The sequence below is a fragment of the Crinia signifera genome, chromosome 1, assembly GCF_055691185.1.
Source record: "Crinia signifera chromosome 1, ASM5569118v1, whole genome shotgun sequence".
Taxonomy (NCBI): Eukaryota; Metazoa; Chordata; class Amphibia; order Anura; family Myobatrachidae; genus Crinia; species Crinia signifera.
In genome coordinates, this window is record NC_139217.1 from 461,218,534 (window position 1) to 461,240,145 (window position 21,612).

General features: G+C 45.2%; 1 protein-coding gene across 1 annotated transcript in view; it reads right to left on the reverse strand.

The window, feature by feature from the left end:
• The window catches only part of CCBE1 (collagen and calcium binding EGF domains 1), a 309,108-nt gene that overhangs the window by 16,778 nt on the left and 270,718 nt on the right, over positions 1 to 21,612 (reverse strand). The window contains exons 5-6 of the mRNA XM_083155277.1: positions 6,736 to 6,873; positions 1,219 to 1,322 (exon numbers count right to left, since the gene is read on the reverse strand). Of these exons, the coding sequence (XP_083011403.1) occupies positions 1,219 to 1,322; positions 6,736 to 6,873 (242 nt within the window). The remainder of the gene's footprint in view (positions 1 to 1,218; positions 1,323 to 6,735; positions 6,874 to 21,612) is intronic.

The following is a 21,612-nucleotide window of genomic DNA, read 5'->3' on the forward strand; positions in this document are numbered from 1 at the left end:
GTCCCGCGATTCGCGGGAGGGGGGGTCGCGGGGGTCCCGTGATTCGTGGGAGGGGGGGGTCGCGGGGGTCCCGCGATTCGCGGGAGGGGGGGTCATGGACCGCGAATCGCGGGAGGGGGGTCGCGGGGGGGTCCCGCAAATCGCGGGAGGGGGGGTCGCGGGGGTCCTGGCAGAGGGTAGGGATGTGCAGGAGTAATGGTGGATGGTGGCTGTGGAGTAATGGTGGATGGTGGGCGTGTACTGTAGCCCTGGCTGGGCGGGGGGAGGTGATGTCAAGGGGGTGGAACGTCAGACACATGAAAGTGAAACTGTTCTTCACAGGAACGTTCTCCACAGGGGTTGAGTGACAGATCTGGCTAAATATATAAGAGATATAGCTTATGTGCTTGTTGCGGTGTGAGCTTTCTTATATTATTCACAATTCCCCTCAGTGAGTGCCGTCTGCGCCGCATGTACTCTTGTATCTTTGTTTGGAAGGCACCAGGGGTTGTTGACTGTACGTTTTATGGAGTGCCAGTTATATTTCTGAAATATATATATATATATACATATGTATGAAACCCCTGTGCATCGAGCATGAAGCCCCTTGGCATCGAGCATGAAGCCCCTTGGTATCGAGCATGAAGCCCCTTGGCATCGAGCATGAAGTTCCTAGCAAAGAGCATGTAGGGAAGTGGCACTTATGTGTCAAATGTGTAATGGGCATTACAGTTTGTTATATAGTATATAATGGGCATTACGGTTAATTATATAGTATGTAATGGGCATCATGTGGGGCCTTATGTGTAATTGGCATTACGGCATGTGGCTTTATGTGTAATGGGTATTACAAAGTTCACTAAATGCAATGGGCATTACGGTGTGTGGTATAATGTTAGGCAAAACATGCCCTTGCTCCAGGCACCGTGGCACCTAGCTACACAACTGGGTCCAAGACGTCACTTCTGCAGAACTAAATGTAACGCATCTTTGGATCAGTTTAGGACCCTCTATGAAAAAGGTCATCAGAAGAAAAATATTTCTGGGAAAGGAAAACTGTTAACACTTTGCAATAATAAATATCTGGTGCAAATTCAACAATTTATTTTTATGAGTCATAGCCTGGAATAAAGCAATTTCCCAAATTTCAGCATAAAGTGTTTCATATCTGCAGACCCTTTGTTTGTTTCTGCATATTGAGGTTACGTATGGGATAGATCAATAGATCATGTACAGTACCTTCCACTTCAGCTGCTGGACCGTCTGTTTTATTAGGTGGAATTCCTTGCAAGTATCTGAGCAAATTCCTGGTTTCAGCACATTGTTGGATTTTTCGAATTCTCCTATAAGTAAAGCAATGTTTGTTAGAGCGTAATAAACTCATTACTAACTCTATAAATGAGGACGGAGGATGCTGACAGACCGCTGCTGTTATTGCATTTGGGTTTAGAATTAGTTTTTTGTTTTACATCAGACTTGGTGAAATCAGATCATTTGTTTATTGAAGGATCAGGTTTCCGTAGTAACAGTATAGGAAACATAATTGTGCCCTACGCATTATGAGTTTACGACTATATATAAAATGCAGTTTGGAATGCGTCTCTCTTACATTCTGTCATAGAGATGATTCTAAATATGTCCCCTGTTGTAAATGCAGAAACGGATTCAGTATTCGTGATCGGATGCTGGCAGTCGGTACTCGGACAATAGTCCTGCTGAACAGAATCCCGACAGAGACTGGGAAAGTATACTTACCCTCTCCACCTACTCATTAACCCTCCCCACCGGCTGTGGCACAGGAGGGATCACACCATGGATAGGAGTTTCGTGCTGCGGTCCCTCCCGATACATTCAGGTGATACTTAACATTTGCATCCAACCCGTTTTCGGGGACTTAGTCGCAAATGCTAAATGATAAATGGGCCCCTGTGTCTCCAGAGACAGCCGTAGCTGTGGTATCTACAGTACCTCCACAGGGGAACGTACATTGAGTACATCACACAAATGCCACGGGAATCAAGGTAGTGGCAGCCATCTTGGTAAAGGTTGCTGCCTAGTTACAGCACTGGAGCAGTAGACAGAACTGGAGCGCTCAATCTTCTCTATCAAGATTTACCAAGTTCTGGAATCTAAGCATTCCCGAGTTTGGTCACATCAGCTAATACCATCTGAAGAAAGCATTAGCTGCTGTGACTACGTTCTACAAATTATCTGGGGAGAAAGCTCCTCCAGAACCCACCCCAGCAATGTCCTTCATACGTAAGTGGACAGCATTGGCGGTTCCAGAGGAGGGGCTGTAGCACAGTCCACAATTTAAATAAGGGAGCTACACTAACTGACAATGAGTCCTGGCCGGTGATGTTTGACAGAGGTTGAGATGGCAGTTGGTGTCTCTCTCCTATTTGCATTTTGAAATGCTATGCAGCCCCAACTCCGGAACCACCCCTGGTGTACAGTAAACCAATGGAACCGTCCAGTCTGGAGCTTAATAGGGTAACGCCATCTCCAGATGGTATTATTCTATAGGAGCCTATGGGAAACTAAATGGCAAATTCTTCCAGTCTTTGGAGTTTGCTGGCTAGGAGTTAGCCCTATAGGGACTTTAATAATAAATGGACCTGGTACATAACACTTACAGAATTTTATGTTTTACGCATGTGTAACGGGCCCATTAGTGGTAATAAATAGGCTCCGTAGAGAGTTAGTAAATTACAGCTCAGTTTTGGAGAGGTCAGCGAGTATTAGAGAAGTAATAAATGCAGATTAATAATAGAGAGTTAATAAAATGCATCTCAGTAATAGAGAGGTTATTAAATGTATCTCAGTAATAAAGTGGTAATAAAATGCATCTCAGTAACAGAGAGGTAATACAATGCATCTCAGTAATAGAGCGGTAATAAAATACATCTCCATAATGTAGAGGTAACAAAATGTATCTCAGTAATAAAGTGGTAATACAATGGATCTCAGTAATAGAGCAGTAATAACATAAATCTCCATAATGTAGAGGTAATGTAGAGGTAATAAAATGCATCTCAGTAATAGATAGGTAATAAAATGCATCTCAGTAATAGAAAGGTAATGAAATGCATCTAAGTTATAGATAGGTAAATAGAGAGGTAATAAACTGCATCTCAGTAATAGCGAGGTAACAAAAATGCATCTCAGTCATAGATAGGTAAGCAAATGCATCTCAGTAATAGGTAATAAAATGCATCTCAGTAATAGAAAGGTAATGACATGCATCTCAGTTATAGAGATGTAATCAAATTCATTTCAGTAATAGAAAGGTAATAAAGTGCATCTCAGTAATAGAGCGGTAATAAAATGCACCCCAGCAATAGAGCGGTAATAAAATGCATCTCAGTAATAGAAAGGTAATGAAATGCATATCAGTCATAGAGAGGTAATGAAATGCATCTCAGTTACAGAGAGGTAATCAAATGCATCTCAGTAATAGAGCAGTAAAAAAATGCATCTCAGTCATAGGTAGGTAATCAAATGCATCTCAGTAATAGATAAATCTCCATAATGTAGAGGTAATGTAGAGGTAATAAAATGCATCTCAGTAATAGATAGGTAATAAAATGCATCTCAGTAATAGAAAGGTAATGAAATGCATCTAAGTTATAGATAGGTAAATAGAGAGGTAATAAACTGCATCTCAGTAATAGCGAGGTAACAAAAATGCATCTCAGTCATAGATAGGTAAGCAAATGCATCTCAGTAATAGGTAATAAAATGCATCTCAGTAATAGAAAGGTAATGACATGCATCTCAGTTATAGAGATGTAATCAAATTCATTTCAGTAATAGAAAGGTAATAAAGTGCATCTCAGTAATAGAGCGGTAATAAAATGCACCCCAGCAATAGAGCGGTAATAAAATGCATCTCAGTAATAGAAAGGTAATGAAATGCATATCAGTCAGAGAGGTAATGAAATGCATCTCAGTTACAGAGAGGTAATCAAATGCATCTCAGTAATAGAGCAGTGAAAAAATGCATCTCAGTCATAGGTAGGTAATCAAATGCATCTCAGTAATAGAGAGGTAATGAAATGCATCTCAGTTATAGAGAGGTAATCAAATGCATCTCAGTTATAGATAGGTAATCAAATGCATCTCAGTAATAGAGCAGTAATAAAATGCATCTCAGTCATAGATAGGTAATCAAATGCATCTCAGTTATAGAGAGGTAATAAAATGCATCTCAGTTACAGAGGTAATAAAGTTGCAGAAGCCTCCACCACAAGTAAATAAGCAGATAAGCTTCACTTGCCACTTCTCTATCTAAGAATTGTCACTTTCACTAATTGCATATAGTCTGTGACACCCCAGGCTACTGCACAACTAAATAAAAATATAAAGCATACATAAAATATATATATATATATATATTATATAAATAAATATATATATAATAAAAAAAACGTATCACCTTAAATAAGCCTTCTATAGTAGGGTGCAGTACCTCTACCAGCCAGGCAGGGGTGCTATATTTACTGCTTTCCGAACAGTATTTAGCAAGTAGTGCAATAAAATAACATTTATGCATTTTCCCAATTAAACAGCAAATGTTTATTATATTTCAATTTATTCGCCCGTAAATTGCATTCATGCACCACAAAGTACTATAAGGGCAGAGAATAACATGGGATACAGATGAGTATTGGGCGGTTTGATGGATGCTATAATCACACTTTTATATAGCGGAGTGCAAATGTGTTTGCAATTTAATATTGTAACAATAATTATTATTGCTTTAACCCACTTCTATGTATTGCAAGTAATAAATTAAAGAAATCTGAAATGCATAAAAGATGTACAAAAAAAAACGCATACACAGAGCAGTGTTTGATCTACGCTACAAAACACAAACCATTAAATATTTGGGCAGATATTCATCTTAATTTTTAAAGCAGTTCCAGACAAAGTAAATGAGATTAGCATAGCTTTTTGTGTAGATACGTGAAATGCGAAAAGTTCCAGATCTGAGCTGTTTTCAAAGAGAAGTAATGCCTATAGGTGAACTGCGCTCCTTCAATCATCTGGGGAGGTTCCGTATCGATCATAACAGTATATTCCAACTTTTATTTAACAGGGCTTGGCCGCACTTATCTGACCTTTACTAAATGATCATAATGGTCATGAAGATAGAAATATATATATTTCTTCTTCTAATGAACTGAATTCTTTTCTGCAAACAGATTCTGCAGATCTTTAAATAAACCGTGTACGCATGATCATCTGCAGGTCAAGAGTAATCCACTAGATTGTAAGCTCTCACGAGCAGGACCCTCCACCCTCTTCATTCTCATTCTGCACTGTTCATGGATTCAGTACGAAATTCCGTCGGTCGAAATTCCGTCGGGGGGGGGGGGAGGGGGGGGCGGCGTGGACCGCCCCCCCCCCCCCCCCCCCCTTGCGGGCTCGCTGCGCTCGCCATCTGACCACTGAAGGTCGACAGTTTGACCTTCCCACTGTCGACCTAATGCTTGTGTAGACCTTCTGACCCTGTCGACAAAACCATATCGACCAGTTTCAGGTGGTTGACCCAATGCATGTCGAAATTTAATAGGGTCGATCTAATATCCCCTAGTAGGGTGGAGAGCGTATCCACTGTACCTCTGGCATCTCCTATAATGTTCTCATTATATAACGGAGGTAAAGATGCTCATCGGGGCAATTGATGGCGCTAGTGCAAATGGTCATCAATGGTTCCATACAATGGGATTTATGGCCATTGACGGTTATACCGATCAATGGCCATCGCTTTTCATTGACTGACTGGTCCATGGGCCAATCAGAACCTGGAGGCATGACTTCGTGGGTGTCGGGTAGAGCTCTGCTCTGTGTCCTGTCCCCTCGGGGGGAAAAAGTATTCGGTTATGCTAAACCATCGATTGAGGAAAACCCATATGGTTCTCCCCTATTGATGAAAGAAAGGTTATTTCCAGTTCCTTTGCGCTCTCAGACCTTTCCTGGGAGCACCAGTCCCGAATACAATTTACCCTCCCCTAGACATTTACCCTGGGGGTATATAAACCCCAAGGATTATGGTTTTATTCACACCCTGAGGAAGGACGGTATCGTCAGAAATGCATTGGTGTTTGAGGACGCTGGACCCAGAAGAGACCACTATAAACCCCTTCCATGTGGGTACATCATTCGGCTCCTACTCATTCCGGGTGAGAGGGATGAAGAATGTTTTGGATTTTACGGAATAAATTCTACCTTTGAGACTACTGGCATACCTTGTATTCTGAATTGGGGACCACCGTATGACTAAAGAAACCACTACGTGAACATAGGGACTGTTACACAGGTCAGTCCATTTTTTATCTGAGTTTGCTGGTGTGTTGTATGAAGATCTGATTGCCTCAAAGATACCTTTATATGAAAATAGGGATCTTTCCCATGGTCAGTACTATTGACCTATTGGTGTAAAGTGTGTGATCATTGGTTTGAGGAGTCAAGGAACAAAGAAAACGCTACGTGCATATAGGGAACCACACTCAGGTCAGTGTGGTCCCATATACTCCTGGGCATTCAGCGAAGGATACCTGGTAGAAGATAGAGAGGACGTCCCTATCAATATTTGCTATAGATCAGCGCATTTTTACTGTCCTAACCATATATTGTCTCCCCTATTGATGTCAAAACTATTCTACATCGTTCATAAGCCATCGATGGTCATCACTAAACTTAAGGCATAAACACTGTATAGACTGTGACAAATGTATGTATGTGACATACCTTGGCTTCCTTTAATGCAGGTTTTCCCATCCTCTTCTAGGACATAACCATCGTGGCACTCGCACCTATAACTGCCTGGAGAGTTGATGCAGATGTGAGTACAGACGGTCTCGTTCTTCAGAGCACACTCATCGATATCTACCAATGGAGAAAACACGTCACAGTGAGGGGAGGGCGATGGAACATTGAGTAGACAGGAAAGTTATTCAGGTAATAAGGATCGTGCTGCCACTTCCAGAAAATGGAAGCAAACCATTATGGCCTATGTACTGCGTATGTGCATTAATTATCAGTAGAGAGTGCCCAAAAAGGGGTAGTGGTCTAGCTACAGTGGGCAGGCATTTGGCCTTCTGCACCAGAGAGGCAACTAGCCCCGAGCCAGTTCTGGGGCTTAATATATTTCATGTTGGACCTTAGCCTAGCACTTAAACATCCATCAAGGATTAAAGACAGCACTGTAGAGGCTTTGTCACATGGGCCATGCATGCCCCGCCCATTTAACATAACATTAAAAGTATTGTCAAGTTACAGGCTGGGTTTGAAAAATGACAGCTGATTGGCTGCTGTGTTATTATCACCTTCCACTTTATTACTTCTCCAGGCTTTATAAATCTTCCCCAGAGTGAGCAGGAATAGCAAACGATGCAGCATTCGTATTTGCATAATAATGAGGATACATCATTCTGTTTTAAATGTTCCGTTCCTGAATTTTACACTCTGAGCCTCTCAGCCAGTCCCCGCTGTATGAGCCAAACATTAATGAATGGGGACATTTACAACATGAAGTGGGATTTATTGAACTTTAATAGCTGTATAACTTTGCAACGCAGGTAATAAGGGATAATATAATGTATATAAAGTCAAACTGTAACTGATTTCTTTATTTTTGAAAGCGTCACCTGTATTATCTAAGCTGGGCTACAGGAGTCCCTAATCATTTAAACAACAACGAAAGTTACATAGCAACCAAAAACAAATACATAAACACGGAGCAATTATCGATAAGCTAGATTAATAAATACGCTCATTATCCAGTCCGTCTATGGGAACGTGAGCCAAATATATATGTCAAGTAAAATACTTTGCTTAGGCGTCTTCTAATGTGTTTTATGAATAATTCAGTTGCTATCCCAACAGTACGGGATAAGGGCCTAATTCAGATTCATTCACAACGGGACAAATTCAGCCCCGTTCCGATGTTTGGGGGTCTGTACATGCGCAATCGCATATTTGGCGGACAATGTTTAGGAGCTCGGTAACCTGGGATGTTCGCAGTGTACTTAGATAACCCGAATCAGGCGCTGCGGAAGCCTTGTGACGCCATATAAATAAACGGTAATAATAAAAATGAAAACAGGTGATTTTGTGCAAACCAACCAATCATATCCTGTCTATCATTTCTCTATTGCATCCTAGAAAGTGATAGACCAAATCTGATTGGTTGAATCTCATTTGTAGACGTTTTAGTAACTCTACCCCCAGGAGTCATTTCTCATTAAAAGAAGGTTAGTTCGTTGGGCATCCGAGGACACGGGGAACGACGTTAGGGACCGAACAAGGATTCTCGGATCTTGGAACGCGGCGTGAAAGTTTCCTGCTGGGCTTCTCGAGAGGTGATGTGAACTCTACATCTTTACGTTCTACCTCCGTGTGATGCTGATGGTAATGTCTCCTCGGAGATCGCCGATCAGTCCTTGCCTGAACCGAACAATGGGATCATCTGTCAGACCGCAATGTAGTCATTGGAAGATATGGGCATGAAGACTGGGAGTGCTCTCTGAGCTGAGCTGCTCAGCCTTGGAAGTGATTTTTAATCTTATGGAGATATCACGTTTCAGCCTTCTCCTCTTAGATGGGATCTTGGATTTTTTTTACGAGACTTTCTGTAGCGGTGATTGACCCGCAGCCGCTGCCAAACACAGCACATCGTACATCCATTTTTATAAAAGACATCAATAACAGGCTCTTACTTTTCACCAGAGAACGGTTTTCACCGGGAGAGTGTAGTACTTAGCCCATCTATTCCTATTATTATTCCTGTGCTGAAAATGTTCCCATCCGTCCGTGTTTGGCGCGGCTGGCCGCGGGAGTACAGGAATAGAAGTCTAACAATAGATCGCGGAGCATTGGAAGATAAATGAGATGAACAAAGTAACAACGTCATTGTGTTTCCAAGCTGAATGTAAAATAGAGGCGACTTGGGGATAGCCCCGGAGCGCAGTCACCCGCATCTACGCTGCTGCTTATAGGAGGAACCTGATGTCAAGGACAAACACATCACTGATTGCATTTTAGTCTCGAGAACAACACATCCCAGCATGCCCTGCTGCAGTTTTGCAATTAGACAGGTACACATAGAGGGGTATGCAAGCAGTGTTGTCATTCAGGGGGCATTTTCTTGAGGCGCTCAGCGTCACAACACAGGTGCAAAAAAGCCCCTTGCAAGCTCAGTGGCTCGCTGCGCTAACCACAGACTCTATTCACCCTTATGGGGGTTGTGGACCCACACGAGGGAGAGCAGCCCGTCAGTCAGGATCCCGACTATCAGGCAGTGGAACAGTCTTGATTCTGATGTTGGTATGCTGACCGCCGGGATCCCAAATGTCATCCAGCACCAATCAGGGGAGCGGCATTTACCCATCACTAACCTGCCGACAGCAAGCAACTCTTCGTCTGCCCCGCAGGCCAGGCGGCATGGAGTCAGCAACCGTAATAACACCACAGGGTTAATAACGTGTTGGAAAACCGACTTTGCCATCTGTATTACAGGTTGAGTATCCCGTATCCAAAATGCTCGGGACCAGGAGAATTTTGGATAACGGATTATTCCGTATTTCGGAATATTTTAATATTTCAATGATGTATTTTGAAGTATCTTGCATTTATGCTGTATAAACACATAATATACACACAAATATATTTTATTACCACATAAAATACACACAAATATATTTTAATTGTTAAAAAAACAAGGTTTCAAAACGTGAAACAAAATGTGTGTACTATCTCAGCACTGAATTTGAATGCCAAGCAATCATTGTCTTGCACATATATAGTGCCAGTTACATATCATGTCCCCAGTGATGCTGTTACATATGTCCCCAGTGAGTTTTTAGCAAAAAAATTTTTTTTTCACTTTCTGGAATGTCCGTATTTCGGAATAATTCGGATAACGGATATTCGGATACGGGATACTCGACCTGTATTATTATGATATAACTTTAGCAGTGGTGTGCCTCCTCGCCACATACTTCCATAGAGTGAATGGCTGCCAGCACTGATTGGTGGACAGCTCCTCCCATCCACCAATCAGCATGCTGACAGCAGTTCACTGTCTGGCTGCAGGTTGGGAAGCCGGTAGTGGGCACAGCTTGGCTGCACTGATAGATGCCAAGTAATCAATCCTGATGGTAATTCGTAACAGCTCCAACATGGTATTATAACCACTGCCTGCGGCATCCCTACCTCTAGTGCCGCAGCGTTGGTATAGTGCAGTGGTTCTCAACCTCGGTCTTCATTGACCCCCAACAGTGCACGTTTTCCAGGTCTCCTCACAGAATCACAGGTGAATTAATTAGCTCCACCTGTGATCTTTTATAATGTGTCAGTGAGTAATGAGTGCACCTGTGCCCCTGCCAGGTGACCTAGAAAACGTGCACTGTGCGGGGTCCTTGAGGACCAAGGTTGGGATACACTGGTATAGTTCATGTGATGAATCTGTGTGCAAGCAAAAGAGGGCATGATCTCGTGATGCAGGGGGCGTGGCCTTACAGGTAGGGGGCATGGCCTCGTGGCCTGAAGCCCCGTTTTTTGGAACTGCCTGCATCCGAAGATGCTAGGCTGCACCCAGGGACCAGTCAGCCTGCAGTGCTGACTCCTACACTCAGTACGTTGATGTCACACCTCAGGGAATGACACTGGGGTGCGACCTGCACCTCCCTAGTGCTGCTGCTGACAAATATCCAAAATCCTGAGATCGGGTCCTCTTCGTTCCAAGTAGCTATCGATAGATCTTGGCAAAATAACAAAGTAACGAACTGTTTCTTTGCCGCGCCGGTTAATTATTGGGTATGCGCTGATTGGCTGGATGAATGTGGATACAACTGTAACTAGATCCATTTGATTTGTTTATTTAGGTATATTTTTTTATTTAGCTAAGGAAATCTAAATGTGTAGGCACACATTGCTGTCTGTCATCATCGAGTGATAAAATGCAATGAGTTTTATCCAGTAGTAGGTTTTTTTCTATGGGTTGTATAACTGCAGCCCCCACCCCTCTCCCCCCAGGTAAAATCCGCCATGTCCTGAAAAAAAAAGTGGCTTCACTGTGACTGGCAGTGGCTTCCTATTGGAAGTCCTACCTGCCAATCACCCACATGACAGGCAGTCTCATTAGGAGGTGTTCCCTCCCTCCAGGACTGCAAGTCTGGGCTGTGATAAGCAGATAGCTGTCTTCCTGTAGGAAGCAACTGCCTGCTTTACCGTGCAGCCCTAGCCAGCTTATATGGGCTGCAGCTGATGCAGGCCATAGAAGCAAGGCATGCACTGGGCCTCGCATCTGACAACTGTATTGCACAGGCACCTGGATCCTGGCAGTGGTGACCGGTGGGTACCAACAGAGATCTGAACGGCTCGTTGATAAATGACCCCCTGGGTGTGGTTATAGATCTTGAAGCTTTGAAAAACAAGGTACTGTACCATAATCAGTCTGACTGTGAGACAGAGGTTTATGTAGGTTTGTGTACAGTCTGCTGAGGACTTCATGCAAAAGGTTGACAATGTGAAATGGTTGACACAAACAAAATGTCGACATGAAAAGGTTGACATACATTTTTTCATGTTTTTCTGGACTTTTTCATACTATAACATCGACGTGGACTGGGAACGGTTATGTGTGCCGAGCACAGCAAGGAATCATTCCCGAAGCAAGGGGTACGTGATACACTAATTGGGGATCCATGTCGACAGGTGTCAACATTGACACCAAATAGCTTTAAAAACTAAAAGCAACCTTTTAATGTGTTGACCTTTTCACAACGTCCTTCTGTCAATGCCAACAATTTGCATGTCGACATTCTGATGTCGAACTATCGGCTATCGATGTAGACACAATTGACCTTCCCATCCATACCCGTCTGAGCACTGAAAACACTGAGAGAGGTGTTTATCTAGACATTTATACTCTGCACGAATATATTTTTCCGTTCTCCCGAGTTCTGACCCCACGTTTGATTTCAATCAGCGCAGTGTTGCTGTTGTCCATTACCTGGCACTGACAGCTCGTGTCTGCCATATGTATTAATCCCCCATTTGTCTACAGTAGTAAATGCCTAATTTAAAAGTGATACAGCACAAGACTCGCTGCAGCTCAACGGACAGAACACATTAAACGTGAAGGGAATCGACCGCCCAGGGAAATGAAAAATTGCATCAGAATATTTTTTAATGTCTGGATCCTGAGACTGAATGCAAAAAAAAAATATTTCAAGCAGGACAATATAAAATTGAACCATCTGGTTTATACAATGTCCAGCGCCGATTGTAAACAGAACACGTGAGATTCAGGAGATTTATACGGTGACATTAGCAGCAGTTCATAAAATAGACAAAGCCCAAGCGGGCTCCAGGAATTGTTATTTTTGCATTTAATGAAAATGTACCACGAGCGATGCCAATGAGTCTGACCACAGCGAACCAGGGCAAACGATGGAACTAGACGGATAACTCTTCAAAACTCCATATGATTAAGGCAGCCAATAAGATCATCGAAATAATGAAAGTTCTAGGATACTAGGAATAAGATGATCCATAATTATTATTATCATCCTTTATTTATATGGTGCCACAAGGGATCTGCAGCGCCCAATTACAGAGTACATAAGCAGATACGCAAAACAGGTTATAGTGACTTACAGGTGAATACAATAGAGGCCAAGTACATGGTAAGAAGGGCAGTAACTAGGTCTGTGCCAGCGGTGCCTTGCCCACAGCATATCTGCACTGCTGGCACCCACCTTGTCTGCCAGATGCTGGGCAGGACAGGTGCTCTCTCTGCTGCATTGAAATCAATAGGAAAGCCACTGATTGGCTGAGAGCCTTGACAGACAGGTCTCTTGGCCAATCAGTGTTTGCCCATTGATTCAATGGGACTTCCGAAATGTACCAGCCTCTCTCCCCAAAGCAGCCAGGCAGCAGTAGGATGGTGCTGCTGGCAGCCTTTCACTGCAGACACAGCCACCCACAGCACAGCCGACACACCGGCCATCTGCAAAGATGATACCATCGACACCCCTCCTCGAACTGTAGTCAGCTCTCCTGTGCTGCCGACACCACACTCTGAGGACACCAACAGCAAGCCTGCTCTGCCGACACCCCATGTCACAGTAACTGTACTATGGGTGTATTCGACCCATACTGTATCCAACCTGCACTGTATCCAACACACTCTACATCCTGCACTGTATCCAACCTGCTATATGTCCTTCACTGTATCCAACTGCTCTATGTAAGAACAGATGGAAGAAAAAAGTATGTCTTGGCGTAGTGCACCTTTATGAACTATGCTCTATGTCCTTCACTGTATCCAACTTGCATTGTATCCAAAACACACTATATCCCGCACTGTATCCAATCTGCTCTATATCCCACACTGTATCCAACACTGTATCCAACCTCCCCTATATCCAACACACTCTATATCCTGCACTGTATCTAACTTGCATTGTATCCAACACATGTAGCACAAAGAAGAAACAGTGTGTCAAGGTGTGGTGCACCTCTAGATCAATAAACTGCGACAATAAGAATTAACTTTGCATGCGCTGAGAATCCCTGCACGTGCTGTTTTTAAACATGCACCACCTTCACTCGTTTGTGTCACTACATGTATGTTTTTAATATTTCGCAGCTTTTTAGAGATACCTAATAAAAGTTAATTCTTATTGTCGCAGTTTATTGATCTAGAGGTGCACCACACCTTGACACACTGTTTCTTCTTTGTGCTACATTTGTCATTTAGTGTCAGTGGTAGCACACCCCTGACAATTTATTGGCCACAGCCACAAATGTAAAGCAGGGGCCACCCTATCAATCTTGAAATAAGGGATCCATGTCTTGTGCGGAAGACTCCCCCACATGTCCTTCTTTGTATCCAACACACATTACTGTATATCCCGCACTGTATCCAACCTGCTCTATATACCACACTCTATCCAACCCATACTGCATCCCACACTGTATTTAACCTGCTCTATATCCCGCACTGTATCCAACCTGCACTGTATCCAACACATACTATATCCCACACTGTATTTAACCTGCTCTATATCCTGCACTGTATCCAACCCACACTGTATCCAACCTACACTGTATCCAACACATACTATATCCCACACTGTATTTAACCTGCTCTATATCCTGCACTGTATCCAACCTGCACTGTATCCAACACACACTATATTCTGCACTGTATTTAACCTGCTCTATATCCCGCACTGTATCCAACCCCCACTGTATCCCACCTGCACTGTATCAACACTCGCTATACACTACACTGTACCCAGTGGTGTAGCTAGGTTCCACGGTGCCCGGAGCAAGGGCATGTTTTGTGCCCCCCCCCCATTTGTAGTAGGTGGGACACTTGGCAAAAAGGGGGCACAGCCTAACATTATACCACGCACCGTAGTGTGAAGGTGATGGATAGTGGGTGACAGCAGCTTGAGGGTGGTGGGTGAGGGTGACGGGCAGTGGGTGACAGCAGCGTGAGGGTGATGGGCAGTGAGTGAGGGTGAGGAGCAGTGGGTTATGGCCATTACACATTATACCACACACCTTAATGCCCATTACATATTATACCACACACAGTAATGCCTATTGAATATTATGCCATGTGCCACTTACCTACATGCTCGTTGCAAGGAATTACAGGGGTTTCTTACTCAATGCCAGGAGTTTCTTGCTTGATGCCCAGGGGTTACATGCGCGTTGCCGAGGGAGATTATATGCTCATTGCCTGGGGGAGTTACATGCTCATTCATTAGGAGGGCTACATGCTCATTGCTTAGGAGGGCTACATGCACATTGCCCAGAGGTTTTACATGCTTGTTGCCATTGAGTATGTTTATATGCTTGCTGCCCAGGGGATTACATGCTCTTTGCCAGGGGGTTATATGTATGTTCCCCGTGGATGCAGGCGCACAGGGCACCAAGCTCCCATAATCTACAGGTTCAAGAGGGGTGCAGCATCACACCTTACATCCACATTAGCCCCCCACACTGCTGGCATTTCATCTTCCCCGCTTATCTGGGCAGATGTGCCACTGAGCAGAGCCACCTGTGCACGGCCTCTGTGAAAGTGCAGACAGCAGGTGCTGCTGAGGATCGCAGAGGAGAGAGCACTGGCTGCACTCAGCGTGCACTCAGCGTTGGGCTTCCCAAAGCCACGGATTGCCTGGTATCAGGCAAGTGAGGGGCTAGCCAGGCATCCTTGCATAGGGCAAAACATGTTCCAGTGGGGCATACATTACACAGCAGTAAGGGCAGGCGTGGGGATCCAGCAAGGGATAACCGGTGAAGGGGAGTGCCTCTCTGCCTTGGCGCCCCTCCTCCCCACCCTGTTGCTCCAATCAGGAGAGGGGATTGTGGCTTCTCCTCCCCCTCCAGCCGCTCAGTCCAGTCGCCTCGCCGCACTGAAATCAGCTGTCAGCTGCTAGCTGAACACTGAACTTGAAGGTGGCCGCAGAGCTGGAGATTCGGCCGGCATCTAGTGAGTCCTGACACAGACACTTATGCTGGCACTGTAAAGAATCAGGCCGAGCGGTAGCCCGCAGTTGGCGGCATAACAGTGTCAGAGTGACTCACTAGACGCCGAGCGGCGGCGAGCGGCCGCTCTGTAAAATAGTCAGTGTCAGACTGACACAGTGGTAGAAGGTTTCTGGAGGCTACCCTGGAGGGCGGACGAGAAGGGAGGGGGAGCCGGTGGCAGAGCTCCGGCGCCAGGTGACATGTCTGCGCCTGGAGCATGTGCTCCACCGGCTCCACCCTAGCTACGCCTCTGACTGTACCCAACCTGCTATATATCCCACCAACACTGTAACAACATACGCTATATACTACACTGTATCCAACCTGCTCTTCCTGCGACCTGGCACCAATATGTTGGCACGCCCTATTACTGCAAAAACCTTTGGTGTGCACTGTCAGTGTTTTCCAAATTTGGGGGGGGGGGACCAATTCCCTTTAAGGCACACAGCATCAAAATGTCTAGTTATGGCACTGGAGATAAGTATCAGGGTGACAGGAGACCGCAGAATTAGGATTAGGCCGTTGCAGAGGCTGAACGTAGGGTTTTGTTGGAGCGATCAGGACAACACAGGCCTGGACCGCTTGGGGGCAACAATGGCTGCATCACCAAACACAACCAATGCAACCTAGAACCACTGCAACCTGTGCCCGGCCTTGCAGCTAGGCTGCACAGCCAGGGGGCAGTCAGTGATGTGCGAGTGCACAGAAGTGTGGAAACGACGAATAGTGATTTCCGCACGTCTGTGATTGGCTCTTAATCCGGCCCTTAGTGTGAATTGCATCACCAGGTGTGTGCAAGTGAGGAGGGGCCGGGAAGGATGCTGGAGACTTGCCCACCTTTTCCAGGGATGGGGGATTTTGCCTCACGATTTTGGGGGGCCTGCCGGCCCTGAATCACCTACTTTCTGGTTTGTTACAGTATATTACTCTGGTAACACCGTTATTGTATACTCACTTTGGCTTGTGTGCTGCGTACAGGGCAGCCGAGAGGGGGGGGGGGGGGAGCGGGTACTAATTACCCGGGCCCAGGCTTGCTGGAGGGGCCCCGCAGGGGCCCTGGTCTGACCCCTCCCTTCCCCCTCCGTCCCTCCCAGGTAGCAACAGCAGCATAGACTTCTACAGCATGTGCTGTGCTGACAGCAGGTTCAGCATGAGCGTCTCACTGACAGCGTGAGAGGTCATGCTGAGCCTGCAGTCAGCACAGCACATGCTATAGGTGTGTGCTGCTACTGAGATTACAGATTTTAGAGGTTTTTTCACTCTCCTTTAAACATTTTGGGGGCATAGCCTAAGTGTGGGAGGTGCCCCACCCCCACACTTAGGCCACGTCCCCGAAATTTTACCGGGGCCCGGCATTCCTCTCGGCTGCCCTGGCTGCGTATACTGATGTCCACAGATAAGCCTGAGATAAGGGTAACCCCAGAGCACAGTGTAACAACAACTTATAAACAGACCCCTCTGTAACAGCTGAAATAAACCAATGACAGGTTTCCTGCAGCAGCGCACGAGAATCCCCAGTGTCAGCGCCCAGGGATACTGCCTGAAACGTGGCGTTAGACACGATTCAAATCATCCCCGAAATAAGACCTCAAGCTGCGCATTGTGTCTAATTGAACAATTACATGGGTTCTGGCTGCTTTCACTGTGTTATATTCTCTCCAATTAAACAAAACAACAAACCAACAACAACCCTTGGGCAGAAACAACCACTTTCTTCCTCATGCAGAACAGTGCTGCAGCCACATGGGCCTGATACAGAACACTACCACACTACATCCTCTAGGTGGCAGTAGCAGTGCAGCTTTGTGGTAGCTGGTGTGTGTCTGTGGAGCAAAAGTCAGTGAAAGAGACTCATTTTCTGCCGCATCATAGACAGATGTAAAACAAACAGGTTCTGCGCTACAGATGCGGGTGCTCTCTCTATCCTTTGAAAGCCATTAGAGTATCTCGCCCTGCCTCGCCCTGGCAGAGAGGGGTTGTGCGTATGTCAACGCTCTGCGTTTCCTGATCGTACGCAGAAAAACGCTGGGTGTGCTCAGGAAAACGGTGGGCGTCCCGATGCAAACGCAAGTGGGCACCTGCCTGCCGGGGGTCTATGGCTGACGTCACAGGACATCGGACCTGGGCACCGCAAGTCTAAGTCAGCCCAGACTGACTTAGATTTGCGAGCAGTGTAGAAATGATTAGATGGTTGCTGATCATCGAAAGATTTCGGCCCCGCGCTCTAGCCTGCGAATATTTTATGCAAAACATCCATTTGTACAGCGGCGGGGATATTCGCACGGCGGAGGGCAGTATTCGCATGCCAGGCGGGCAGCATTATAAGGATTGCTAAGCAGCACACTGCCGTTGCTTAGCGACCCAACAGTCAGTCTAGCGGAGATTGGTACACTGCAATTCCCAGCAATGTAAATTCAATGGGCACGGCTATTATCTCATATCTGTGCATTTTAAACTCTCTGCTTTACTAAATGATAATAACTGATGTGATGATGGCGTTTTACAGGAAGAAGGACGGTATCAGGCTGTTTGGCATATTAAAAGAAAGAATGTTTCCAGGTAAGTGTTGTATCGGTCATTACATTTGCTGCCTACATATCAGGATGGGCACTATGATAGATAAATTATATATGGTACTTGTTTGCTAGCACGGCGCCACCGATTTATATTGTATGTCATCGGGTCGGAAAAATCGGTCGCATCGCATGCGACAAAATCACATGTGATGCGATGCGACCAATTCAACTCGATTTTTAATTGTATACCCACCCTGATGGGTTATTACTATGTCAAATGCCCCCCATTGTTAACGACACGCCACGATCAACACCAACCCGAAGTGTGGTGAGCGCAGCAAGCCCGCGAGGGGCGGTGGTACGCATCCTCCGACCTTTTCATACCCCCACTATCCACGTCGGCGTGGAGCTGATTTTATATAGTGGCGAGCGGACGCGCATTACTTCACGTGTATTCCGCATCCGCTCGCCACGCTTCGGGCTCAGTGGCTCGCTGCGCTCGCCACACTATATAAAATCAACTCCAGGCTGACGTGGATAGTGGGGGCATGAAAAGGTCAGAGGACGCGTACCGCCGCCGCTCGCTGGCTCACTGCGCTCGCGACATTTGACGTTTAATGGCATGCGATGCGACCGATTTTTTAATTGTATGGGAAGGTCTTTAAAACCCGAAAATCGGTTCGGTCGGGTCTGATCGGGTCCCATCGCATACCTTAAGTTATGGTATGCGATGGGACCCGACGGGCGCCGTGCTAGGAAACAAGTACCTTTATATATTTATATAATATGTCAGTATTAGGGATGTTAAGGACCCACTGATAAGGTCACCTGGCCATGGTAGGTGACCCCAATTTTTTGTCCAAAAATTGTACTAAGAACCTCAATTTCACTCCATGTTATATGTACAGTGTATTGTAACTGTACTGATTACCAGGGTTTTAGTGCTTAGAGCAATTTTACGGGACAGTTTTTGTGACTTTCCCACTGTCCCACCCGCAGAGGACAGGAGCGGATTGGGTGATACAGTACCACCCAAGTATCTATCTTTCTTCTTTCTCTATCTTATCTCTCTCCAAACTTTGATACATCCAAGCATCCCAACATTTGTGGCAGTGGAGTAGGGACCCGAATATAATGGCATGTCCTCCCGATCGGGGGCGTGGACTATGAATGTGGCAGTCCCTTGAGGCCACGCCTTCATTTTCCCACTGAGGGGGCATAGACAGCGCTCTGTGAACTGCTGCCCATGCCCCCTGTCCCTCTGTCTCACTGAATAGAATAGATGCACATGCACACATCGTCTATTCACTGCTGCGAACAGCGGGTAGCGGGGGGGATTCCCAACTAAAACCCCCTCACCGCGGGACACTGCCCCAAAAAAGGGGACTGTCCCACAAAAATCGGGACAGTTGGGAGGTATGTGCACCTCCCCCATATTCTGAAGCTGGTTAATTGGACCTAAAGGACACCAGAGATGAGCTAATATTCCTGAGAAATGTTAGATACGCATATATAATTTTGGATTTTATTTTGGTTGTACTATATTGGAGTTGGACCTATTACACCATTAGCGCCTCTCTCTGTTTGTTGGTGTCTTTGTAGATTCATCTGGAAAGAAAATTCCGCAGCTTTGACCGGCGGCGGCAGCTTTACCGATATGAAATCGATCATTGTTTAAATTGCTTTATTTTATATTTATTATTTAGTGCATATTTCATTTTTTTATTGTTTATATATAGTATAGTATAGAGATGGGCTCATAAAGTATACAAGAAGCTGTATCCAGGAATCGTACACACATGTATCTTGTTGTCATGTTTAGGAGCCAGTCACTGCCCCAATGTAACTGCGCTCCCCTCATTATTTATACAGATCTACGTCTAAGTGGCATTTTGGCTTAGCCCGATATACGGACAGTGGTCTTTTCTCCTTATTGAGCTATTTTTAATTTGCAACCTCTGCTGCGCACATGTTTCCTATTGCCTGAACTCAAGGAGCAGACTTTCTCCCCCGTTGTGCGTCTTACATTGTATGGCTGGGATCCGAGCATATATTTCATATACACTGTTATTATTTTGCCTATTACTAACACTTTGGTTACAAAACATGTCCATCCAGTTGAATAAATTACACTTCTCATCTCAAGTAAGAACACAGCCCATAGCTGGATGATCAGGTTACCCAGGCTCAGAAGCGTCCAATCATCATGAGGTTAGTCCACGTTTACATCTGAGGCTGCGTATAACTGCATCACATATCAGTTCCAATTTATTACATGCTATTTTCTGTAGCTTATCTTATAATTCATTCAGGACCTAGAGCGTTAGAGCATTCAGGTTCAGTATTAACTTCTCTGATGTTTTTTTCCCCAGGTTATATAATAGTTAAATCAGGGGAGGAACAAGTGAAGGTGCATCTAGTGCTGCCGTCCTCCCTGCCCCTGCCAGCCAGCTCTTACGGTGGTTGAACCCCCCCCCCCCCACCCCCTTCCCCCAACCCTCTTCTTCCCAGAGACCTGTACCATGGAAGGGCATTGTGCTGGTGGACATGATTGGTTGCTAGACAGATTAAGCAGTTCATGTACTGGGTCCTCATCTAGATGGTCAGCATGGTGAAGAAGATGAATAGATTAATAAGGGGCACTAGTGTGTGTCATAATATGAATGAAGAGCACTACTGTGTGGCATAAAGTGAATAATGGGCACTACTGTGCGTCATAACGTGAATAAGGGACACTATTGTGTGCCAGAATGTGAATAAGGGACACTACCGTGCGGCATAACATGAATATGGGGCACTATTGTGTGGCATAATGTGAATAAGGTACACTACTGTGTGGCATAATGTGAAACAGGAGCACTTTTGTGTGGCATTTAATTTTGACCACTATGTGTGGTATAATGTGAAGAGGAGCATTACAGTACATGTAATGTAGAATTAATTATTTTAAGGTTATATTACTGATGTATATATAACTGTATACATCACACGCACCAAGCTTCAAAAGTGATAAAGTGGAAAGTGAAAGCAAACAGCCAATCAGCTACTGTCATTTTATAAGCACAGCCTGTAACATGGCAGGTAGGAGCTGATTGGCTGGTTGTTTATCACTCTCCACTTAATCACTTTTTGAAGCTTGATACATCTGGCCCATAATCTAGCAATCCTCAACTTTCCCTTTATGCAAAGCCATTAGTTATCAGGTTAAATACCCGAGATATAAGTATAGGTCCATACACACTGAGCGGCTTTCCCCCTGCCAGCAGGGAGAGGATGACTTTGCATAGCGCAGCGCTCCTAAGCCATCCTAAAAGCCGCTCATCTGCTGGTAATACCAGCAGATGAACTGCTTTCCCGGCGATGATGCGGGAGCGCGCAGCAGCGCTCATCACCGGGGCACACACACAGGGCGGCTTTGAGCTGAAAGCCGCTCAAACATGCTGTTTTGAGTGACTTTCAGCTCAAAGTCGCCCAGTGTGTATGGGCATTAAGTCTCATGTCCGCATGAAAGACAATATATTACACTTAGTACATCTCATTAGCACATCGGCCATTCTAT